Raw genomic sequence first — 27642 nt, 5'->3', positions numbered from 1 at the left:
TGTAATATTAATATAGACCTGTTCCTTAAAACTAAATTACAAACTATTATTTTTCAGGATTGTTTCACTTAAAATTCTCCTAATCGGAGAGACAATTTTGTACTAGGTTAACAGTTAAAGTAGATTATATTTCTTTTACACTTTAAGGGCTAATTTCTATTTCAGTTTATCCATCTCTTCTCTAGGTTTAATATTCAAGGTACAAACACATCCACTAATTTGTACTGAAAAATACTAAGCTATAGAGATCTTAGCATACTGGAATTAATAATGTTTAACATGAAAATACCTAAGTTACGTACCTGACTACAATATGCCTCCTAAAAATTATAGCATGTAACAAAGCAGTAGCTTTATTTTGCTTCATACTCACATACTGCAATTAGTTTTCAAGAGTTACTTCACTTATTGACATGTTTCTTTGGTTCATCTAAGTAGTAGTAAATAAAAGAAGACCTGTAACATACACATTAAATTACATATGCTAAAATTTCTAGATTATCTAAATAATGGCTCAAATAGAATTGTTGCATTAGTTGTATTTAGATTTTATTTTGATGTTATTTTGTATTTTTTCCTTTTGCATGTTTTCATGTTAAATGTTTATTGCATTTTTCTTCATTATATATCGTAATACCACAAAATTATATATCGTAATACCACAGTTAGAATTATTTTGTTAAGCTTTTATTCAAATGTTTCACTAAAGTTAATGGAGCATAATATATTTTTATATAAAATAACATGCCAACATAAATATCTAAAAGCCACTTATTTGAATATGTAATTATCTTTAACATGAACTTATGTAGCTATGTACATATTGGGCCATCCACTTATATCTCTAGCATCATATTCTGTTCTTCAATTCTGTTGCAAATTAGACAATAATTACAAAACAGAGTTGCACAAAATTGTCTTAAAAATCTAAGGCTAAAAATTTTATCACAGTTTAAAATTCAATTATGAAATGAGTTTTCATTTGTTACACTTTCTAAATGACACATTTATAAATGGCTTTATAAGAATTATGCTTAGCCTCTTGAAGATATATTGTTGAAATAAGAAAGACTTCAAAAACATAATTTTCATTATAATACATAATATAATCTAAATTTAATATTGTAAGGATTACTGTTAAGTAAATTTGCCAATTTACATGTGTAACATATGTCATTTTCCATTATCATAGTTCCAAAGATGACATATAGTTATGATTTATAGAAGCATGCATATATATGTAAACCATTTCATTTTATTTTTGTTATATTGAGAAATGTTTTACTAAGGAATATTAATAAAATATACTTTAGACCTGTGTTTATATTGTAAACATCTTATTTTTAAATATATCTCCAGTAATTTAATGGCAGGATAATCTAATTGTGAAAAACACATCTTGTATACATAATTTGATTTCAAACAAAGAATGGATTTTCTGAATGTACATTTTATTCTTTAATTTGGGTTGAATGTTGTGTAACAAATGCATTTAATACTGTGCTATTAAAGATAATGTTTATTTATTTGTGTAGCATACTTAAATTTCTGAAAGAAAACAACATATATTTTAATATTGGATTAGCTATATAATATATTTAATAATGAATTGTTGCTATATATAATCCTAAGACTTTTCCCAACATTGGCAATTACCTCATAAAACAGTTATGTATGCAAAACTGTTGAGTGTTTTTAAACTGTTAAATGGTAATTGTTGCATTTTGACAATTTTAAAATCTGTGTTTCATACACTGCCAAATTAAAGTGGTACCAAAACCAGTATTCTAAATTAGTCTACATTTTAGATAAAATGATTATATAATATATGATATAACTGTATGGTGATTGATGATTTTATTGCCTTATAAAGGAAATCAATGTTATTTTTATGTAAGTTATTCCATTTTATAATCAAACATATTTAACTACATCTAGATGCACCTATGTCTCCTACTATTATAATATATGATTACTTTTCACTCTACAGAAATTTGAACATTCTAAATCCATTTCACACAAAATTTGTATGCTTTTAAGGGTTGGGAATTATAACACAAATCTTCAAGTAACTCTCACTTATGCAAATAAATCTTCAGATTCCACACTTTTCCAAAATGATGACTTTGAAAGTTAAAAACAAAATTGTCAGTTTTCCTCCCTTTGGGATTTCTCTTCATTATATGTTTGAAATATGACCTTGCCATGGTAAAAATTATGATCATATTTCCTTTATGAAATTCATTTTCTTTATTATTGTTAATATTATTTTAACATTATTAACTTTATTCACTTATTTTTTCTTTTGATGAATATTTCTTGAGCATCTACTGTGTACCAGACACCGTTCTAGATGCGAGGTATTCAGCAGTGAGTGGAACAGAATAACAAAAATCTCAGCATTCGGGGAGCTTGCATTCTAGTGTCAGGAAGAAAGAATATGAGGACAAAATATACATAAAACATTGGAGCTAGTTAGTAAAATATCTGGTTGAAATATGTATCTGTTTGGAGTATGATTGTTAGATAAATTGTTTTATTCAATCCTTTATTCCAGCTTTCCACCCAGTTCTACATTCAAGCTGAGGTTAGTACTGAATCACCACCACCACTAGCCAGAAATAGAGTTCTATTGCTGTAGATTTTAAGTCTGGAATTGCTAGCAAATCCTGGATCTAAAGGCTACGAAAGATCAGTTTTAACTCTCAAATTTGGTCAAGACCTGTATTTATCTTGTTTTCAAGAAAATGGGTGTTTGGAATTGGTCTATAGGTTTTTGGATTAGTTACAGAAGCAACATAGATCCCCAAGAATTACCCCAGAATTATTGACCCATACACAAGAGATTATTCATGATCACCTGTAATGACTTCAGTGATGGAAGATAATAAATATCTATCCAGTTTATTCCTTGTAGTAAGGCTAGAACTTTCAGACTTGTGATAGTGTGCACATTTTTTTTATACTTTTAAGACTGTATTTTGCAACATATGTTTATCGTTAAGTGGTTTTCTTTTTTAAACTAAAACTGAAAGCCTAGAAATTTTGATACAGTTATACAAAGTTTTCCAGTATTAGTTTTTCATCCTCCCTGATTTTATATTTCCTTTCTAAAGTGGAAGGTGCAGTTAAATTCCCCAGGTGAATAATACGGATCAGGTAATTGTTTTTATAGTAATAAGCACATGGGCATTCCAAATACCTGATCTATCCTGAGGTTAATTACTAAATGTTAGTCTTGTAAGCATAGTTATTGCTTAATCATGTGATTAAAGAAAAATCTTACTAAATATTAGCTTAGTAAATCTTATTGGCCAATTTGCGTAACCAACATGGATTTAGGAGATAGTAATATTCACAAAATGGCTTGGATAAATACTCAATAGCAACTTCTTCCTGACTGATGTTTTAGAGTATATTAAAGGTCTTTAAAATAATCTCATAATTGTCATACCATATTTATCTTTGGCTGCCTCAAAATACAATAATTTAATTCTTTTGAATTTCTCTATCAAATTTACCAAGGTATAATAATTTAGGCTGGCAGAATTACTGGCAGATATGTATCCCTTTATTTGCTTATGAATGAGAGGACCCCATGTTTGACTTCCTTTCAGCTTTAAAGCAGAAATCAGAATTACTGGTCTTACTAGCCACCTGCCTGCAACACAAAAGGGGAAAAAAAAAATGTAGAGCATGCCCAAACCACATTAAGTGGTTAAACTATTTTCCTCTTGCAGAATGGTTAAAATATTCCTTGTATTTTTGCTGCAATATCTAATTATACTTTGTAGATAGAAGTTCAAGATGCAATTTATTGAGAAGGCAAGTATATGAAAACATATCACTCACCTGCCTTAAAAAATATTAAGAAGCTTTCTAAGCAGGACCTGATGATTATGCCTAATTTGTAGCTGTACTTCCAAAATTCAGTATTTTTTTCTTGCTAAGCATTTTAGATGTCAAGACCATTTTGAATGTACCTTCATTCCATTTTATACTTTTATTATAAGTTACTTTTTTCATTTTTTAAGAATTATGTCCTACCATGGGTAATCTTTTAAAAAGGTTTAGGTGATAGTAAAAGAAAACCCTAATTTGGCACCTTTAAACTCTATTTTTAAATTACTATGAAACTTTAATAAGGTTAGGAATGTAGAGAAAAATATGCCACGAAGTGCCTATGAGACATTTGGATATTCGCAACCATTTATTAAAGATAGTTTTGTATGAATAAAGGTTCTAAGCTATTAATTTTCAATCATTTATAAATATTATTTTTAAGAAGTTGAAAATTGACTAGTCTCAAGTTTTACTTTAAAATAGCGAAAAATATTACCAAAAATACAAAAACAACCCACTAAAGTCTAAAGCATGTATAGCTCATGACATTGAACATTACATCATGTGGCGACTTTCCGGCAAGTGAGGTTAAGATAGACATTTACATAGAATAGTTATTTCAGAGCTTTATTTTTTTTAATCATTTTGTTTTAATTTTGGCTTTGATTTTAAATTTTCTTTCACTTGCTTATCTTAAAATAGAAATGTTTGATGTTTTTCCCAGAAATTATGAAGAGATATGGCACAGACTATTCGAAGCATACTTTTTGAGAAAAGTGTGGTTACACAGTTACCCATTCTGTCAAAATTTGTCACTTGCCAGGAATTCATTGCTAATATTCATCTGTAGATAAATAACAAAGAAGATTAATTCAGTACAACATAAAGGGTTTACTGCTTCGCCTCCCTGCCCCAAAATGTGTTACAGTGCAAATGTGGTATATTTGCGTGTGATATCTATTCATAGGTTGAGTGATACAAAGCAATCATCTGATCTGGTTACTTCGCATTCTAGGGGCGTGTTTGTGTTTTGCCTCTTCATGTTGGTTATCCTTAAGGTAATAGAAGGGAATATAATTTATTAAACTTATCAGAAAAAAATAAAATTTAAAAGAAAAAGTTAGCATCTAGTGCTACTGTGTCCCACAGGTTCTTCTACATTGGCCCACACTACCTCCACTGGTGAGTTAGAGGAGCATAACAGGACTTCCACTGGTGCTTTTGCTGTTGCTAGCACATCTGCAGATGTTACTGTATCCAGTGTTACAGCTGTCACCATCCATAGACTTTCCGTGGAACAGCGAGTGCAAGTTACGAATCTCAGAAATTCAGGTCTGGACCCCAACACGTCCAAGGATGGGCTCTCTCTTCATCAAGCAGATACACAAAGTACAAGGAGAAGACCAAGAAATGCTGAACAGATAGAAAGAACTAAAGAGCTTGCAGTTGTTACTCATAGAGGTATTGGATGTTATTTTACTTGTGCCCATTTAGTTATAGCAAAAGCTATATTTTCGTAATGATTCCAAGTAGAGAATGAGCTGAAAGAGAGCCAAACTGTAGGAAGCAAAAGAAAAACTTTAAAGTAGCTGAAAAATACAGATAGTAATAGCCAAAACCTGAATCATTTGAAAGCACAATAAAAAAAAAAAAAGTGAAATGCAAATATTGGGTGGGAGTGGGGGTAAAAGTAGAAAGAAAAGAATGCATAAAAGGGATCATAAAAACAAGTACTAAATATCTATTGCATATTACATGCCAGTTATGATGTTGAGGTAATTTGAAATAAAATAGCCAGTTTCTATTAATAAGTGTGCATATTGACACATTGGTTATTTATCCTTTGTAGCAATTTTCAGCATTTGCATGAAATTTTTATGTTACACAGATGCTATTGAACAATTAAGAAAATAGATAATTTGGACACAATGGAAGCATTCTATCTGGTGATTATTTTATGAAGTTTTCTCTTCTACATCTAAATTACCTATTGCCTGAGCTATATGATTGTACTGAGATTTCTCATTTTGAAAAGGTAACAGCTATTCATTGAGATTATGGATCCAAATTTAAATATCCATTAACTTTCTAATTTCTATAGTAAAAAGGCCAAATCATATGTTGGTAATTTTCCAGTTAATTAATGTTGTAAGCCTACCTTTTACAAAGTTAGGAAGTGTAGCAAGTGTATTTTTCTGTTTCTTGGTAGCAAGTTTCATTGAGCAGTTCATGAGAAAAAATCAGTGTAGTGTCAAAAATAAAGGGACTTACTTCATTTATATTGATATATGCTTCGGTGGAAATACTAATTAATTGAACATGTTTCAAGTACAAAATACCTACTCCAACTCTATTTCCAACTCATCATCATGTGTTCTCCAAAATGGTTATGTTTTATGTAGTGCGGTTAGGAATGGTTTATACAGAGCACGATATAAGTGATGGAAAGCATTCTGTGCTCAGTGTACATGAAGGAGAAACACAAAGACATCTTTATTTAAGTTGGTTGAAAATCATACAGAAATAGATCAGAAACTCATTTCCATCAAAATTCATACTGACAGTATTTTAGTTTTCTTTACTAACCATCTTAAAATGAATTCTAAACATATAGTAGTCTCCTTTAAAGAATTAAATCAATATCACCTTGCTTCTCTATTCACTTTCATACCATATTTCCACTGCTAAGAATATAGGAGTAATTATAAATTGATGATTTGCTTAATCAAGTATACACTCTTTCTTAGTAGCAGGAAATTTAAAAGTGTAAATGTTATTCTATTAAAGAAAACTTCCCTTCAGTTTTTTCACTCTCTTTGGAAAATTGCATGAGCTAACAGTGACAACTCTGTAATCCATTGAATAAAAGACAGATAATTCTCAAACATAAGTTTATTATATAAATCAAGTAATAATACAAATACTGCTGTAGTCAAAGTTTGCCACCAAGTGATCTGAGAAACTCTGGGGTTATAAATTAATATTTTATAGAACTAGGAAAAATAATTCATTTTGAAAAGAGAATAAATAGTAGAGTAAATAAATAATACTATTCAATATTATTGAATAAAAAAGTGATTTAAAAATTACTCAATTTAAAATTTTGAACCACATTTAAATAAATTTAATTAAGCGTATTAGTTCCTTGATAAATTCTAAGTCAGTACTCAAGTTTTCTCAATTGTCATAGTCTTCTCACTCTATTTTAGAGCTAATACATGTTTCATCCTTTTGCATATTCTTTCTAAATAGTGTTTTTGGATATAATAGCCATTTGGTTGTGCCATCGACTTTTGAAGTAAATATTTCTTAGTTATTTATGTTTAAGTTATATGTATGGAAAACGTTCTAAATGGTATATTATTTTTTCAGTAACTTAAATTATTATACTTTCATCAAATTTCTATATGAATTAGACTTAGTCTTTCTGACTCTTCTTCAGTAATCTGCTGTTTCAGTGATTTCAGATACCTAGTTATTACATTTGAGGCACAAATTTTTAACATTTTGAATTAAAAACTTTAGGTCAATGTTAGAAATAAAAGAGGTATGTCATCCCTATGTCTATTAATTGCTTTTAAAAACACTCAATATTTAGCTATAATTTCAGACACAATATAGACTTTGAAAACTTGACTGTTAACAGGGCCAAATTCCTAAATTGGAATCAGCTGACATCAAAGCAGTATTCTTTATAAAAATAATTCCAGCTCACCAGACATACCTGGAATGTCTACTGAGTACCAGGATGTGTTCTAGAAAATAAAGATAACAGATGACCCCCTCCTTTAAGAGATTGAGATAGAGTGGAAGAAACAGAGAAATTAATCTGGTGGTACAAGAAAAATTTTGTAAAGCTCATCACTGATTAGATACTCAAAGAGTTACAGGGTATATGCTGACAGTGAGTCATTTAATTGACATAGTGAATGAGTCAGTAAACATAATGCAAAACTAATTTCTTAGTTTTTTTCTAGGTATTTTAAAGAACACAAATCAGTTTTTGTTCTTCTATTCCAAGGTCCACAATGTAGGCAGAATTGTCTTTAAAACCTGGACCATATACACAATAGAATATTATTACTCACACATCAGAAAGGATGAATACCCAACTTTTGCATCAACATGGATGGAAGTGGATTAGATTATGCTAAGTGAAATAAGTCAAGCAGTCATTTATCATATGGTCAATTATCATATGGTTTTACTTGACATAATTGACATATGATATGACATATGATAATTGACATAAGTCAATTATCATATCATAAGTCAATTGACACAAGTCAATTATCATATGGTTTTACTTCTTTGTGGAACATAAGGAAGAGCATGGAGGCCATTAGGAGAAGGAAGGGAAAAAACCGTGAGAGACTATGGACTCTAGGAAACAAACTGAAGGTTTTAGAGCAGGGTGGTTGGAGGGATGGGTTAGCTCAGTGATGGGTATTAAGGAGGACACGTACTGCATGGTGTACTAGGTGTTACATGCAAATAATGAATCACGGAACACTGCCTCAAAAACTAATTATGTACTGTATGGTGACTAACATAATATAATATAAAAATAAATAAATAAAACCTGATCACATCACACCACTGCATTAAAGCTTCCAATGGCTTCTCCATGATCTTAGAAATAAAGCCAAGATTTGGTGATGACTCACAAGAAATTCCATGATCTGGCTTTTGTCCGGATCTCCAAATTCATCCTGCAGGACTCTCATAGTTACTCTATTTTTTTTGGCCAAACAGAAATTCTTTTAATTGGCCAAACATAGCGTGTTCTTTTCTACTTGAAGCCGCTTTTATGAACTATTCTTTCCATCCTTTCAATCAGATCATTCTAATTCCCTTTTGAAATTTTAGTTTAAATTATCAACTCCAGAAAAGTTAGTTTTCTCTCTTTTAACTCACCATTGTACTCTGTACTTCTTCTGCATTTGTAATCACTAGTCCTGTGGCTTGTCCTATAAAATTTTCCTCACTGAGGAAGGGAGTGCGTAGTCTGGCTCATGCTGTATTCCCAGGGCTTAGAACAGCTTCTGAACCATAGACATATTTAAATAATATTTGTTAAACTAATGGATTTATATTTATAATATGACCACTAAAACTTTCACTTAAATTTCTTAGAAGTCTTAAAATTATAATTTTCAATATATTCAAATATCTATATATTTCAGTATTTTAATTCATAAAAAGCATCTTATTCTCATGAACCCACAATAGTATATTGCTTTTATATATTACCACTTCAAAATTCACAACATAAAACTAGATATAAGTGACTTGCTTATAACCCTTATCCATTTATAAAATCAAAGGATATTTATAGTTAAACCCAAGAAAGCTATAAAGTTGATAAATTTCATATGAATAAATATTAATGTTATGCGATGAATATTATTTTGCTGAAAGTCATTACCATTTAACGCATATATGTGATAGAGATTGTGATAGCCTAGTTTCCTTTGAGGTGTTCAAGTCCATGCTATTTTATGCTATATGATAATTTAATTTTTCATAATTTTTCTTTAGTCACACTGCAATTTCATTTTTTAAAGATTTTATTTATTTATTTGACAGAGGTTGCAAGTAGGCATAGAGGCAGGCAGAGAGAGGGGGAATGTAATTTCGTTTTTATTTTGTGATATCTTGTTTTTTTTTAAGATTTTATTTATTTATTTGACAGAGAGAGAGATCACAAGTAGGCAAAGAGGCAGGTAGAGAGAGAGGAGAAAGCAGGCTCCCTGCCAAGCAGAGGACCTGATGCGGGCCTTGATCTCAGGACCCTGAGATCATGGCCTGAGCAGAAGGCAGAGGCTTAACCCACTGAGCCACCCAGATGCCCCTTGTGATATCTTTTGATCATTACTAGTTTCCAATTTATTCTCAATAATTTGAGGCAATTAAAGTACTTACAGTTTACATCAGTATCGCTATAAACTCAAAGGAGACATGGACACAGAAATTGCACATAGTATTTGGTACTTGTACTTGTGTGTTGTGGACTCAATCTTATGTATTAACTTACTATAAATCAGCATAGCTAGATACTTTATTAATAATAGACACACCATTAATGAATAAGTAGGAAAAAACTTGAATGTTTATCAAAGATATCTCCAATTCTCTATAGAATACTCTTCCAATTAATTTTCCTACTATACTATAGTTAAAACATCAGTTAATTTGGGATGCCTGGGTGGCTCAGTTGATTGAGCATCTGCTTTTGGCTCAGGTCATGGGATTGAGTTCCGTATCAGGCTCTTTGCTCAGCGAGGAGCCTGCTTTTCCTTCTGCCTGCTGCTCCCCCTGTTTGTGCTCACTCCTAATCTCTCTCTCTCTCTCACACACAAGTAAATAAATAATCAGTTAACTCAATTTCAATTATCTTCTTAAAATATTTTTTCACTTTCTACTTATTCAGTAAAAGGAAACCATTTCCAATTTTCTCTATTAAAAAAAAAAGTCTCAACATTGAAATAAAAAGTAAAAAAGAAAGAATACTAAAAAACAGTGTTGTTTTAGATCTTCTTTAGACTGTGTACTAGCACACACCACAGTTTCCTGTGGTCATAGCATCCAATAGTCCCAGCTTTTATTGACTGGATTTTAGTCCACTTATGCTACCTACTATGTGTGAGACCCTGTGCAGGTTACACGAACTATCAGAGCTCTATTTCCATATTTGTAAAATAGTGTCACATGAACTATCAGAGCTCTATTTCCATATCTGTAAAATAGTGTCATTGTATTACAGTAGGGTTTCTGTGAGGGTTAAACATGGTATTAGGTGGAAGTGCTAAAAAATGTTAGGTATTTTTTCCCCAGTGGAAAGTTAAAACCAAATTGCCCAGCATTGCTAGTTAGTTCTGGTTTGAGAGGTTTGAGAACTAGAGGTTTGGGAACTAGGTTTGAGAACTAGACTGAGTCTGTATTTGCCCCTTGTTAGCTCTCTGGTCTTGAGCAATTACTTCAACTCTAAAAGCTTAACTTCTTAGTAATGGAGAAAACCTGCGTCATAGTTAGCTGTGTGGAAAAATACAGCGCAGTTGTTTTCTTGTGTTCAACAAATACTAATTACTGTTACTTGTATTATTATTCATCAAATATGTTTTAACTCTTGCTGTGTGCATGACATTGTACTGGAGAGGAGAGGTATAAAAATGAAGAATGCAAGCTATGCCATCAGGAGGTCTGTATAATTTTTTTAAAAAATAGTAATTACAAATTTATTGTGAGAAACACTACCAGAACAGTATTTTTGAAATGCTATTGAAGAAAGGAGAGTGACTAACTACTTCTGAATGTAATAAGTTGAGGAAGGCTGCACAGAAGATATTAGAACTAGTTTTTGAAATATGAATAAAAGTTTCAAACTAGTAAATTGTGTTTATCACAAGATGCATTGAAAATGGTTTGACTAGATACTTGTGCTGAATAAAAATATGAGGAGTCTATACCAAAATAAACACAAGAAGTGTTCAACTATATTGATAGGAGTTTACATTCACATAAATAATCTAAAAACAATTGATATTTTTAGTTTACAAAATGCCCAGATGTCTAAAATTAGATAATCTAATAATATCTAGTAATATTTAAATTTCACCTAAATACTTTTACCTTAACAATAAGTTCTTTTGAAATTAATTATTAATATTTACTTAAACCACCTTTTTTAATAATCCCTAAACCCTATAGTTCAGTATAGTTCAGCCCTAAGATATTTAGGCTCAATTAAGATAACAGGACCTATATAATAACATAATTAAAACATTACAAGTAGAATGTTCCTGTACTTCTAGAATTATATACTTGAGAATTATCTAGAATATTTATTATCTAGAATATTTATTATCTAGAATATTTCAGATTCATCTAATACAACATCGTTATTTTGTGGCCTGGCAGAGAATGTAATGAAAAGCTAGTTTATATTGCTAGATCATTCTTTCTTTCATTTACCCAGGATTTATAAGGGCCTAATATATTCGAAGCCTTGTATTAGATGTGATTAATGTTAAAGTAATATAGATGAGTGGCACAATGGTGTTTCTTTCTCAGGAAGTTTATAGTCATGCCATTTAAAAAATAATCATTAAGATGTGTTTCTCCACATAATTTAGTTTAACATTTTTTGTATTATTAAATATATCTTTCTTTTTCAATATGTAGACAAGTTCTGTTAGCTGTTAATGAGTAGCATTGTTAGCTGCTGTTTTCAAGTATAAAATGTGGATCTATTCTTCTGAAGAGTTCCTATACATCAATATATAATTATAAACTCTCTTTTATTGCTTGTCCTAGTAGCATATTAACTTAGATGATTATAACATGTTGTGGAGTCAAATGTGTTATGAGCATTTTGTAGCCATAGTTGCTGTTCATTTTTTTAAAATTTATTTTTTATTTATTTGCAGCATAACAGTATTCATTATTTTTGCACCACACCCAGTGCTCCATGCAATCCGTGCCCTCTCTAATACCCACCACCTGGTATCCCAACCTCCTACCCCCGACATAGTGTAGTCAGTTTTTCCATAGTATGTTTAATAGTATTTTTAATCATATCAATAAGATCAAACAGAGCTTCAGTTTGATTTACTAATAGGAAATTGCATTTAACTAAAATTGAATATGAGGTGGACTCCCCCCTTCTTTATAACAGCAACCTAAAAGGAAACCTGTTTTAATCATTAGTTTTTGACTAGAACTCTTTTTATTTTTTTTTTTTTCACCTTTAAGATAAGAGTGGTTAATTCAGCATAAAACTTCATTTTAGGTCAGCAGTTTTAATCTAAACAAAAGCAGTATTTTTTTTCATTTTTGTCATTAGCAATATTTTCTTCAAGTTGGCTCATCTTAGCACTTACATTTCTTAACAGAAAAGAGAAAACACTATAAGACAAGCTGAAATTTCTAGTTTAATTCAGATATCAAATTCTGATACGTAACAACTTTGTTCAAAAAAACCCTGTAATATGACAAAAACTTTATTGTATTAAAGTGATAGATTTTGGGTGTCTGCTATAGGCCTTCCACTAATAGGCTACCTGGCTACATGTAAAATTTTAAGTATTTTCAACAGCTTGTAAGCAACTAATACTGTTTCCAAAAATGCTATTAATAGTTTTATAGAGTATACACTTGTAAATCTAGAACATATTCTCTTTTTCAATCTTCAAAAGCAATAGCACAATAAAGAAGTTAATTTATGCATGATTACTTAGATATTTATGGATATTGATATTTGGCCATCAAATATTAAGGTTTTTATTGAACATATTATCTCTTTGCTAAGCATGTGATGAATTTCAAAGAAGTAGAATATGGTCTTTATTTTTAAAGGAAAATTGGTAGGGATAAAACTGCGGAGAAAAATTATCTGTCACATCTAAGAAAAAGAATTGCTACAGAATCAATACGATATGTGAGTGGGGATGAGTTATAGCTATCTTCAAATATGTGATGTGTTATTATTTATAAGAGAGATCAAAGGTGTTTGGCCATAGGTTGTAGAAATTTTATGGATCCACGGGGAGATAAAAAGTAGTATAAAGAAGACTTCTAACATCAAGTTTTGTTCAAATACAGATTTTGTGTTTCGGGAATCAGTAAATTCCCAAATCATTAATAAGATATTCAAGCATAGCTTGATGGACAAATTAGATATTTAGAAAGCATTTAAGCATCAAAGAGTTTATCAGTAATATGATTGTTACTGCCCCTTCCAATCCCAAGTGTCTATAAATCTATCCAGATATATATTAATTAAATGTATTTACCATCATCTTCTATTTCTTCTTGATGTTTGAATTGATGTGAACTTATTGTTATGGTTATCCCATTGTAATAGCCAATGTTAAAACAGTTATAGACGTGGCCAGCACTAATATCAAGGAAGTTGAAGATTGGCTCTCTCCTTATTTTCATAGATGAGAACTCAGCCAAATAAACACTTCTTTTGGATATCAGTGCCTACCTATATACCTTAAATTCTAAAAACTCTCCATCTGAGGATCTAATTGTAGATTTTTAAGTTAGTGTCTAAGATGACAAAGTTGCTTTCTTCAGGATCTCCTTTTCTTTTTTTGTTTTCTTTCCTCTTCTTCCTTCCTTCCTTTTTTGACTTTCTTTCTGGATTTTTCCCCTTCATCTCTTTCTCTCAGTCTGTTTCTTTTCTCAGTTATTTTCTTTCACAGTCTTGGTTCCTCTCTGCCTCCCTCTTTCCTCCCTCCTTACCTTCCTTCCTTCTTCAACAAATATTTACTGAGTTACTTACACACCAGACTCTTCCAGTTCTTGAGTAAGTGACATTGAACAAAAATGAGTAGACCCTGCTTCATTGAGTTTATATTCAATTGAGGAGAAAAAGACAATATGCACATAAACAAAAAACAACGATGGTAGCAGGAATCGTGCAGGAAATTAAAACAGGCTGTGCAATGTATGGGTGACTACCTTAGTTTAGAGAGCAGGAAAGGCTTCTTTGAGGAGGTAAAAGTTAAAGTGAGACCTGAACATCATGGAAGAAGACAGCCATGTTAAGATCACAGGAGAAAGCGTATCACATAGAGAAAACAACAAGCTAGAAGGAGTTTGAATTTTGCTTGAGAAAAAGGCCAGTGTGCTGGAATTCCGTGGCCACAGAGGAGAGGGGTGGAGATGAGGTGGGAAACTGGTGGAAACCACAGATCATATAGGTTCTTAGGCTGAGGTAAAGAGTTTTATTTTAATCTAAATGAGGCAGGAGCCACTGGTGGTCTTTAGCAGGGAAGTGATATTATCTAATATAACTTTCTTTTTTGTTTAAAGATTTTATTTATTCATTTGACAGAGATGACAGGTAGGCAGAGAGGCAGGCAGAGAGAGAGAGGGAGAAGCAGGCTACCCACTGAGCAGAGAGCCTGAATGCAGGGCTTGATCCCAGGACCCCGAGATCATGACCTGAGCCGAAGGCAGAGGCTTTAACCCACTGAGCCACCCAGGCGACCCCTAATAAAACTTTCTTTAAGATGTTATTTCAACAGGAAATTAAATTAAAAATTTGAATAGGAGCAGACAGACAAATTAGTAATGTATACAGAGGTGGAAATAATAGTTGATAGAGACTGGGAGTCCAAGTCTTAGACTGTGCTTCTCAATCTTCAATGTGAATATAAATCACCTGGCAGTCTTGTTCAAATGCAGATTGTGATTTGGAGGAATTGGGTGGGATCTGGGGTTCTGCACTTCTAACAAGACTACAGGTTATGTTGATACACTGAATAGCAAGAATTTACGTGAGGATGATTGTCATGGGGAAAGAGCATTACTTGTCAGATACTACCTGCTCTCTCTCCACTCTCCAAGAGATCTTGTTCTTCACTTGAAATATTCCCAATGCTGATAAACTATCTCATAAGTTATAGTAAAAGTTATATTTTAATTCTGTAGGAATTACTCTAGTGGTGGGAAATTCATGAGTAGAGGGGATATTTTAGGGTGATGGATTTCTTGGGTCAATTTTAATGACAATAGTTCTGTCAACTCCTAAAAATGACTAAGCTGATTATATTAGTTATAATTTCACTGGGAAGATCAATGAATGTATGGATAACTGTTGAAAGCATTTCCATGTCAAATTTTAATTAATCTATTAACTTTTATGCTAAAATCTATAACTTGAAAGGATTTTTTAAAAATGTATTATCAAATAACAGAAAGAAAAAAATACAAAGATTAGTTTCCCTTTACTTACTATGTTTCAAATCTCTGGAGGGTTAATTTATAGATGAAGCAAAACAGTGAAAAGAAGGATACAAAATTTGATTATCAAATCAAATATTTTCATGATTGAATAATTAACCATTATATTCTGTTTAATAGAAATGGCAAGTTGCATTTGCCTGCTTGAATTCCCAGGTCTTTCTTTATGAGACTAAGTGATGTATTGATTTTCATGCATGCATAACATAAGTAATAACAGAATAATTTATAACTTTTTGAAAATTATCTGATTGCATACGATTCTTGTAAGATATTTTTATTATATTAATTATTGATTTTTTATGGAAAAACTTTGATATTGGTCAAATAGATATATATTTAATAGATAGGGAATTATTAATATTTAGATGAGTGTACTACATATAAATATTGACTACTGCATGCTTTATCAATATCTTGTCATTTTTTTGTTTTGTTTTTTTCATTGTTCTCTTGACTTTTTCCTAATTATATTATGTGGTGGAAAACTGTGTTCAGTGTCAATATTTGTAGCAATTTAAAAATCCATGTCTAGAAATGTACCGATTTATTATTTAAATACATAATTATTTATTGATTATCATCCTCACTTTCTATTCCATTACCACATTTCATCACATCTGTAAAATTGTCAAAACTATGCTATTCATACCAGTGAATATATTTTTATATTTCTAATTCTTTTATATTTTGTTGAATAAGTTGCTCTTAAGGGAGAAGGAAGAGAAAAAATAAAATGTTAGAATTTACTTGATAATAGGTTTATGTATTTTAAAAAAGTATTAGATAAAAATACCCTGAATGCCTGAGGACCTTTATGACAATATTAAGCAACGAAAACATTTTTTTCACAACTGAGAAATTTGCAAGTAACTATTTTAACATTTTAATCCAATGCTACCCCTCAAGCCATGCTTTTGAGTTATTCCTTTGCAAGGATTTTAAGAACTACTGATGACCCCGTGTTTCTGTTTTCCTTTGAGTAGATTTTAGAAAGCATATATCTTTTCATATTAATTGGAACTATTATCTCAAGAATGATGGTCTTCATAAATGCTATTTTTTTTCAGATTTTCAACCCCATCATTATACTTTTTAGTAATTGTTAATCATATATCTTAGTAGCTTATTCCTTATATTAACATGCCATTTCTTATTTTTATAGAATGGGCAAACAAAGGAAGAAAATATATACTACATTAAAAAGGAAAGTTTAAAGATTGGAGATGAAAATGGTTTTATGTGTCATTGATTTCCCCTGATGGTTACCAGAGCTCATTATCTTACCTGTGAATGATGGTCACAGTAAATGTGATGCTTGTCACTTTTAAATCTTTTCCCTTGTTAAAATATTTTGAAGGGGCTAGACTTTCTATTTGTGCTCAAAGTTGGAGCCAAAGTGGACTCCTCTGCTTTTTGGAGTATGAAAGAATGGTCCTATGTTAGAGACATTTTTAACTTGTTCAGAATTATTTCAGGGCATTTTCACCCACTTTTGCAACAAGCTGCTTCCCTTGCATGTAGTTTTCTAGAGCATATGGCTGCCCTGCTGTGCACAGAGTGAAATCACACAATTAAGTTTTACAATTTTAGGAAGAGCAGAGCCTTCATATATGGTAGAACAGCATGGTATTAGGTTTGGGGTGCATTGCATAGAATATTTTTCTCTTCACAATTACATCATTTATATTCTAAATCATGGACTGTTGCTTTTTAGTGCTGATGGTTGATTTTTCTTTATTTAAAATATTCTTCAAATGGCATTTCTTCCTCAATACTAAATGGGATTAAAGTGAAAAATTTCTAGACTGACTTTTGTCTAGATCCCAGAACAGGTAGAAATTTTTCATTTATAAGGCTTACATTAAGAAAAAAAAATATCAACTCTCCTGAACTTTCCATTAGAAAGGAATGCAGCCAAAGATGGTTTAACTAAAAAGATTACAGGATGATTTGAAATTCATATAGCAGTTGGTTTGTACTACACCTTTTTTATTCATCTGTTCACATTTTTAAAATAAAGTATTAAGAGACTTCAAGCCATAGGACTATACTTGGTACTTTAAGTAAATAATCAATATCTCCATTCAATATTAAGTTAATGATGCCAATTCTACTCTATATTAAAGTGAAACATGCTTAAAGTCAGATATTATTGACCACTTAAATTTTATATAATAGCTTTGATTTAAAAAGTAAATTAGGATAGTATATACTAACCCCATTTATTTGTGGTTTTCTGGATATACACTAGAGAGTTTTGATTAAATATATGGAATGCTGCTATTCCATAGTCAGAAGGTGGTATAACCACTAGTATTGAAGTATCAGAGTCAATTGAATGAACATACTTAACTAACATATGTATGACCGTGGGCAATCTACTTAGCACTTCTCCATTTTATATCTGTAGAAAGGAGGAAAATCATCCAATTTTGAGTAGATACTTTGTGGTTTAAAAAACAGTAGGCATAGAGCACCCATGCTTTAGATACACAACCAATAAATGAAAATGGCCCACTTCTGGAGCCAGTATAGGAAGAAAATATGCTCTAGTAGTATAAAAATTATATATAAGGTAAAGTATGTGAACAAATTAAGAAAATAATTACCACAGAGTTTTAAATTTCTTAAGTTATTTCTGTAGAAATAAATACAGATAGTTTAATGCGATATTGATAGAGAATTCTGGTAACAACTAATATATATACAGCTTTACTTAACACTATCCATACTGATCTCAAGTGAAAATTACACCGAAGTAATGTATAGCATTCAGTTCATCTTAGGTTTCTATTTACCTTTTTTTTTTTTTTTCTTTTTTGGCCAGTTTACCCTTAATTCAGTTGCTTTCTAAGTTTAGTACAGCCAGATCACTTACCATCTTAGCTACCTTATCCTTGAATTTTCTTTGCTTCTTGGGCAGAGCAAAGTAATTGGCAGAAAAAAAAGAGTAGATATGTGTTCTAGCTCTTCAAAGCATTCGCTAGGAATTGAGTAAGCACTAGTGATAGAATTATGAGCGATGGGCACCCATATTTTTACTTATATGTTACCTTTTGAAGTGTAAGAGTGGTTTTAAATACATTAAGAGATATTTAATACATATTTCAAATGATTTTTGTGTACCAGTGTTATATCCTTCAGAATCCATTGGGGAGCAGTGGAATATGGGCTAACTCAAGAAGGGTTTACCTACAAAGGAAATATTTCTAAATGTGTGGATGTAAATAAACCACAAGGGATCACGCTGTAATGCAGAGTAGTAGCAGTTAGGCTCCACCATTGCCGACCCACTGGGATGAGTGGAGGGAGATATTGGACAAAAATATGTGTATCAGTCTGGTATGAAAAAACTGGTGAGCTTGAGTTAAGGTCCTAGTCAACTCCAGTCAAAGTAATGGTGAGAGACCCTGCAGAATCATCCTGATCTCATTTCCCTCCCTCCCTCCCTCTTGGTAGAATTCTCCAGAGAACAAGGCAGCCCGTTGTTAGAATCTAGTGTTTCACAAACTTAAATGTATACGAGAATCATCCGGGGATCTTCTTAAACCATAAATTCTAATTCAGTAGGTCTGTGGTAGGGCTTAGTAGTTTGCTTTTCAAACAAGTCTCTAGTTAGCATCAGTCCTTCTAGACAATGCCACAATTTATGTGGCAGGATGTAGCCTATTCAGATCAATCTTCTGCACAAAGAACAAGGACAAAGATAGATCTGGAAAGGTATGTAGACAATATAGAAATAGATGGGTTATGATCAATTCTTTGCTGTCCTCAACATCATTTGTTTAGTAGTATAACTCTGCATCAAATACAAGTATCAGAGCCCGTCTATGCTTGTTTTAAGCAGAAGCCAGGCAATGACCCTGAGGCTTCCAGTGAAGAAGTTAGATAAAATATGATAATCTGAAACAAGAGAGATGAGGAAATATTGTTACTTATTAGAATAATAATATTTTCCTGGATTTTTTATTTAAAATTATTCCATGTACCAATGAAATTTGTAGTGGACAAATATATTCCACTGCCTCAATCTGATGATATTCATTAACTGTAGTCACTGTTATTCAAGCAGTTGTTTTTTTGCCACTTAGTTTTGTATTAGAAGCCGTTATAGTGATCTCTGATGTCAAGTATAAAACAAATATTTGACAAAAAATTACTTCATTTATTTTGAATAAAAAAGTTTTTTGTTTTTGCTTTTTGTGTTTTTAATAAGCCTGCTGTTGTATATATTTTTGTTGTTGTTGAGATTATTTGGGAAGTTTTGCCTAATCCTCATATTCCCTAAGGCATTCTTGTGAAAAGCAGGGCTGTCCTAAGCATTATACTTAAAAAAAAAAAAAGAACGTTATCATTTTTCATGTTATATTTTTAGTGAAATTCTCCTTAGTAAAAATATGAGAATTATGAAAAAAGAACAGAAATTACAAAATGAATAGAAAATAATTTCTATTCAAAAGATTATATCAAAACAAAAAAGGGCCTGGGAAAATGAATGGAGTGGATCTTAATATTTAATTGTAGAACTAAAGATAATTTAAAAAGCTCATTTGAAGCTATCAGAAAAATAAAGATGAAAACAATTAAAGTCTAAGACAGTTTTAAAAGTTTTAAAAATGTCTGTGAACCACACCAATGGTGACTCTTCCCATATGGTGACTTTTATTACGCCAATTATAAGAATCCCTAAAGAGAATATAAAAAATCTCATATTTTTCTTATAATCCTGACATTTTACAGCACGCTGTAACTGCAAGACCTGTTAAGCCAAGCATTGCGGGTGGATCTGCTGTTATCTACATAAGTGTTTTGGATTCCTGAATTTGTTCCATTTCTGGGAGGAAAGAAAGCCCCTGCACAAACTTTAGAGTCTCTATCGTATAATTAGTTGTGTGATTTTTCAAGTATTTGGTCATCTATTATCTCAAATATAAAGCAACAAAATTAATTCAGACTTGTGAAAATTAAGAAATTGATTTCGTAAAGTATGATGGCTCCTTTCCACTCTAGTCACTCTGTTAGTTTCCCAAGTTAAAAAAAAAATAATAATAATAAGGCACTTGTTTCTCAATCTAAAATGATTGAAAAATAAGATTTCAAAGATTTAGGGTCTAGATTGATCTCATTAAAACTTTAAGACCTTATAGCTTCAGAATCTTCTTTTGTAAAAGTGAAAATGGACCTGTTACAAGAATGCCTTAAAATATGCTGAATAATGATACGTATGTTCATAAAAACTAGTATGATTGCATGTCTAAGGATGTTTATATATATTTTTACTAAATTTACAATTTAGTATTTAGAATTTAGTATTTAAAATTTGGCCAAAATTTACTATTTTGGCCAAAGGGTTTAGGGATGGTAGATATAGATACAGATATAGATATGGATATAGATATAGATATATCTAGATATCTAGATATATTTAGAAATCCAGGGAAAGTAGATGATTTAGCTTATATATTTATATACCATATCTGTACACAGTGAAAAAGACGTGACCCAGAATAGTTGGAAATTTTTAGTATATTGCAGCCCTAATTGCATTAGCCTCTGAAACTGATTAGATCTTAAAATTATAACTGGTATTAACAATGATAAGAATAACTAACATTTATTAAACTCTTGGTGTGTTCTGATACCTGAAATCTGTTGTAGAATTTAAGTATAGTGGTACAATATATAATTGTAAATTTTCTTTCAGCTAAAAATTGGACAACACATAGTTTTATGTTTATATACTCGATACACAAGATTCACTGCTAGGCAAAAACTTGCATGATAGCATAAATCAAAGTTTATGGCTTAAAAAAAAATTAGAGTATCTGAACCTATTAGTTATTTCTAGGAATTTTAAAAGGGATAAGGTTTTAGATTTTTAAGTAATTTCAGAATTGCATATATATCATTTCTTACTACATTTAATTGATTTAATTCCATCATTTTAAATTTGAGAATATTTTGAATCTTACATATGCCTAATATGTAAGTCTCTATAAATGGCCTTTTCAGTGTTTTGGAACATATTTAGTTGTACCACTGCCTTTTTCATTAAATGGTGTCCAGTATCATTTCTCTCCTTTTAACATATTGTGAAATAGAATACTTTTCACAAAGATTCAGAAGCCACTTACAATATTTGGCTGAATTTCTATTATCCTTTTTAGTCTGTAATCAAGAAACATGATCTAATTGCAAAATACTTCCAATCATTTTTAAAAGCTATACTACAAACATGTTTATAATGCAAAATTTTATTCTCAGATATTTGTGTCGAGGGGTAAACCTTATATGAAAGATGGTTAAGGAGACACTCTAAGAATACTGCCTAGCTTTTACTCCAGTGTCAGCATAGATTCTTGATATTTCTTCTTCCAAGGATGATGTGGAAGGAGCCACTGATTAGCCTTCTTCATGCTAAATAAGTCCCGAAAAAGTGTTTTGTTCTGCCAGTATAGGATGTAGAGAATGGGTGTTAAAATTTAATGTGCTTAGGTCAGTTACATGGAGCCAGCACTTCCTTCAAACAAAACAAACAAACAAAAATGTATCCTCTTAACACAGTTTGATACTTCTTTTATCTCTCTATGTATTTTAAATTTGGAATACAATCAAGTATTCCAATTATATTAGTCTTTCTTCTCCCTTTGGTCCAAATTCTACACCTAAATACTTGAGAATAAATGAACAAATCTCTTAGAAGTGAATAGAGAAGTTAAATAACTTATCCCATGTGTCTTTTGGGACTAGTACACAGGTCTCCCATCTCCTACCCCTGTGATAGACTACAAATAGCATACCATTCTATAACACGATAATGACCTGTAATAAAATTCCTAGCCGATGACTGATTATATTTCTTTATACCCAGGTAAATGAATCTACTGTCAATGGTGAGATGTGCTATCATCTCTAAATCAAACAACCCATGCATATATTAGTATTAATAACTAAAACAAAACCTAAAGGAAATTATTTTATTAGTGTAACTTACTTACTGTGTAAAGATAAAGATATGATTGTAATTAATTCAAAATAAGAAGAGTTATACATCAAAATAAGAAGAATTATACATCCAAGTGTCATGATATAAAACACACTAGAAAAGAAAGGCATTATTGTGCACTTGAAAAGCTGAAATGAGGCAAAACTGACCCCCCCAAACAATAAGATAGAATGACTCACTTTCTCAAAAGAAAGGATTTACTTTTCCAAAGAACTACTATTTAATCACAGGTTTATAATGCAGCTACTGAAACTTGCAATATAAATAATGACCAAAATAAATACTACAAATTTGGAAGATTATAACATGAACAGAATGTGGCATTTGTTTTATTTTTTATTATTGTTTTAGAATATAATCTAGGTAGAAAATGGAAGGGAACAGTGAATAATGCCATTGTTCTTCTACTAAGGTCTCTTAGAAATCTGAAATATTTTTCCAATGAAAAAATTATCTTCTCCCTAACAATAAATGTGTCTTCTTTTCTTCTTCAAAGGTCATAGTTCTGCAAAATTGCATACTATATATATGTAGCAATGAAAGAGTATAAAAAATGCAGGCATATGACTTTTGTGATTATGTAGTAAGGAGGCTATTAATTTTCAAATAAGGAACTTGAAGCCAGGAGATGTCTTATGACTTCAAGTTTCATAAGTTTAGTGATAGCGGGAACAGTTAAACATGGAAGTTACATGAGTTTTAAGAAACATCAATTGCCATTTTTTGTAAGTTTTAAAATGCATTTTAGAATTTCAATTGATTTTGAAGATAACAGAATAATAATCGATCTGAAAAATACTGCAGTGTTAATCCCCTACAGTGGTTTAAAAGTACTTTAACAAAGATCACAGAAACAATTTTTTTTTTTTTTCTTTAGTGTCCAGGGCTTACAACTAGCAAAAGAAAAAAAAAAAAAAAAGGTGGATTGTGGATTTGATTGTTGCCCAATAATAGTCCTTTCTCCAGACTTTTTCCATATTATAAATTATTTCCCTTATGCTGACTAAAGCACAAGTGAAATAAGAAAAGCAATAAATAAAAAGTTAACAAAAACTGTTTAGTATGTGGAAAGCAGAAGGAAACAAATAGATATTTCTGCACATGTCTACATGTCTTGCATTTAATGGACTTTTTAAAAAATACTAGAACATACATAGTTTTATATATTCAAAAATAACTTTATATATGAAACTACTTCTACTTGAACATTCATTCTTTTATCACTTTTTTCCTTCTGATTTATGATTAATAAAGGAAATCCAACCAAATATCTTTAAATGAGCCAAGATTTACAGTATTGCATGTGTTCATTCCGTCATACACTCAGACGCTCCACATGAAAAAAATGCTATTTCTGCCTTTGAGAAGCTCAGGGAAAGGAGTTGACACAAACAACACACAATCATTTAACACTTTTTTTAACCTGTATTTATAGACAACATATTTTAGTTTATTTCTATGATAAAATAAATTTCACATGCTTATTACTGAGATATACCTGTTAAAAAGATCAGGTTAATTTTATAATAAGTTAAATGTGGTTAATAGAAGCACTCATTGCTTAATGGTATGTTGTTATTTAATACATCTACCTTGTAATACATAATAAAATCTGTATTTTATGACATAAGCTTTCGATTTAACATTTCACTGATACATAATTTAGAGTAGGTCTTGTAATTGGTACTTGCAATATTTGTCCTTTAATTTTTTTCTAAAGAGATATACATTTGTGTTCTTTTTATTGAAATCATAAAAAGATCTAAAGTATATGTTTACTGCTTAACATAAAGTTTTTTGTAAATTAAAATTTTATATTATTTTCCATTCACTCCTTTTTCTCCTGTAAAATGGATATTCCCCTGGCCTTCCCTCTTCTGCGTCTGTATTACAACACATTTTTTTTAAAAGACAGATTTTTTTCTTCAATTTAAATTGAAAAATAGATGCTTAAGAGAGAAAATAACAATAATAATAAAGTTGCATCTCTTTAGAATCAGGAAACTATTTAAAACTCTTTTGTCTGAGGTGATTAGCTATTTAGGTATTGTTCAACCACATAGTCTAAATGGAAGCACCTTACATAAATATTACACACACAAACACACACACACACACACCCCTCTATAGTTTTTAACATTCTTTATTCCCAGTTACACATTACAGAATTGAGCTCTTTTTTACTTTCTGAGCTTTTCTTCAATTTTGGCCTTTGGGTTTACCCATTTTTCATTTACTTTTCTTTATTCCTTAAAAAAAGTCCAGATTTATGTTAAAACTACCATAAAATCTTCAGGCTCATCTGTAATAATTGAAGTCAAATTTTAGAGTGCAAAGGAAAGTCGAGGTAGAATTCCTATTTATAATCCATGTTTGAATTGGGATTATCCAGAAATATGCCTCAAATATAAAATGCTTATTTTATTAAGAAGAATTTAAGGACAGCATTTTAAGGAAAGAATTTAAGGAAATTTAAGGAAAATTCACAAAGTGGCAGAGCTAACTTTAGAGCAGTTGAATACTCCAGTAGAATTAAACTCTGGCTTACCATGAGGAAAGAGTAGAAGAGACTTAACAACAGCACAACTTGAGAGACAGAGGTGGTCATTGTTTTGCTGATAATCTCAGAACTATGAAGAGCGACTGAGCTGTCATCTAGTCTTAGGTTTTTATTTTAAGAGAAAAGGCTGAGGTAAAAAGACATATTCTTGTGAAAATCACACAACTAATAATTCTAAGAATTGGGTCTCTTAAATCCTACTCCAATGGTAATTTCCTCCTTTTTTTTAAACATAGTTGAAATAAATAGTCTGTAATTATATATTCTAGTAAATCATCAGACCCTGTCTCTACCTTTCTACTTTTGAGGTATTAATAAGAAATGAATCACATAAAATTTTCTAAAACCAATAAAATACCCATGATATAAACTAAGTGAGTAAAATAGCAAGTAAGAATTAGTGAAATGATTAATTTAAACTATCTAACAAAAACCAATATTGCTTTTTTCCAGTTCATGGCATGAACAAAACCTAATTGCCTAAAGTTATCTAGCCTTATAAAAACTTATAAAAATCAATATTTAAAGCTTTCTAAATTGTAATTGAAGAAGTTAAATGTGTCTCTTGCATTATTGTTCATGCTGGTTTTTAAAAGAAAATAATTGATATTTAAATATCTCATAAGATCAGGTTGCATTTTTTTTTTAATTGCTGGGTTTTCAATCAAATAGATTTCCTTTATTTCACTTGGTGTCATTATTGTTTATCATTTTTAAAAAGTACATAGCAACTCTAGTTAATCCAGCAATTTATATAAAAAAAATACTTATTTTCTTTCATCTAAAATACCTGAACAATATTTCAGTTACTTCAGTGAATCTATATTTATATTTTAGGTAAATCCAGTCATATCTATTTTAATACAGTGTACCGTGAAATAGACCAGCCTCTTATTATATTTGCTTTCAATATCATAATATCAAAAACAATAGCAAGTTATTTTAGATGAAACCCAAAGAGTTGTAATTCACTTTTATAAATTTTATAGACCATGATGTCAAAAGCCATGACTTTGAAAAGAAAGAGTTATTGGCAGAAATACTAAAATGTATCTGAAATTTTTCCAATATCATTTTCTTAAGTGTGTCCTAATATTTCACTTAGGCTAAATTACCTAAAAAATATATTAGTTTAAGAATCTTGTTCATTAAATTCTTCCCACTCAGTATTTTTAATTTTACACTTTAATTTTTCCATAAAATTTGATGAATTCAAGTTATATAAAGTGTTAATGTTTTGCTCTCATATAAAAACTTGCATAATATTTAAAAACATATCCACACATTTATGCAGGGTTCTCCCTATAGAACTTTTAAAATCCTTCACTACTGCTTGGTATTTTACTACTTAGTGATTATATTGCTGCATTTTCTTTTTTATTTTCTTCTGGGTACCCTACATCAGTCTTAAGAAAGCAGTTTCTTTTAACTTGCATAATTCAATGCTAACAAAATTTGTTAACTTGAATTTTATTTTAAAATTGTATATCCTGATACATGTTTTTGTTTGTTTTCTTAACTAGTGAAAAAGGCCATAGATTTTAAATCTAGAGGATTTAAATTGTTTCCAGGGAAAGACAACAGCAACAAGTTTTCTATCTGTGAGTGTACTCCTTTTTTGTTACTTTCTCTAGTGCAAGAGTGAAGTTTGTGGTGTCTGTGTTGTTTGTGTGTGTTTTATAAAAATGTTCGTGTATTTACCAAATTAACTGCATTAATATCTATATAACATGCATGATTACTATTAAATATTTTCTTGTATTTAAATGTTTATTGAGTTATCGGATTAATGTGGTAAACTTCCAAGCTGAGACTGTTTCAGATGGAAAAATTCTCATTGAGCTAGCATGTTGGATAGCATTCTTGTTTTGTAATTCTAGGATGTGAGAATACAAAAAAATGAAATTTCTTAAATTGGTAATTTCTTACAGGAAGTTTTTGTTCAACATAATTATTTTGCTAAGGAAAAGTTTCTTTTTATAGCAATTTTTTTTATTTAAGAAAAAATATATTCTGTTTGAATTAACTTATCCATGCCCTTTAAGTCAAGTGTTTTATAAATTAATTAGTTAACTATAGAATTAATTTTTGTTTTCTCTTGAAAATCACAAAATGGCCTGAAATACACATATTTATGTGCTGCCCCAGTACACAATTTTGCTTAATATTCAGGGTTTTATATATCATCTAAAGTTCATCCTCGAATCTCAAATTAAAAATCAATGAATTAGCACATTCATATTTACTATTGTAAACAAACATACAGTAAATTTTTTAGGAGAGCTATGCCATTTATGTATTATAAATCAATAGAAGTTTGTAGGAATTTTCCACCTTATTTGTCATTATATGTATATATAATACATTTGGAAAGGAACCATTAATGTCACAACATCTGACTGCTAAAATGATATACTGATGACAAATAAGATTATTATGAATAATAATAAGTGTATGTTATTTTTAACAGGAA

The 27642-nt window shown here is 30.5% G+C and overlaps 1 protein-coding gene across 5 annotated transcripts in view; it reads left to right on the top strand.

Annotated features, from left to right (window-relative positions):
• The window catches only part of CSMD3 (CUB and Sushi multiple domains 3), a 1246643-nt gene that overhangs the window by 498212 nt on the left and 720789 nt on the right, over window positions 1-27642 (top strand). For 2 of the 5 annotated variants that reach the window (XM_032316320.1, XM_032316319.1), the window contains exons 7-8: window positions 4993-5304; window positions 26693-26770. The exons of 2 other annotated variants lie outside the window; for them this stretch is intronic. In XM_032316320.1, coding sequence (XP_032172211.1) covers window positions 4993-5304; window positions 26693-26770 — 390 coding nt within the window. The remainder of the gene's footprint in view (window positions 1-4992; window positions 5305-26692; window positions 26771-27642) is intronic. One more of the 5 variants, XM_032316321.1, reaches the window with a different exon arrangement.

Source organism: Mustela erminea, chromosome 16, assembly GCF_009829155.1.
Source record: "Mustela erminea isolate mMusErm1 chromosome 16, mMusErm1.Pri, whole genome shotgun sequence".
NCBI lineage: Eukaryota > Metazoa > Chordata > Mammalia > Carnivora > Mustelidae > Mustela > Mustela erminea.
The sequence above is the reverse complement of the archived record's forward strand: the minus strand, read 5'-3'. Positions and strand labels throughout refer to the sequence as shown.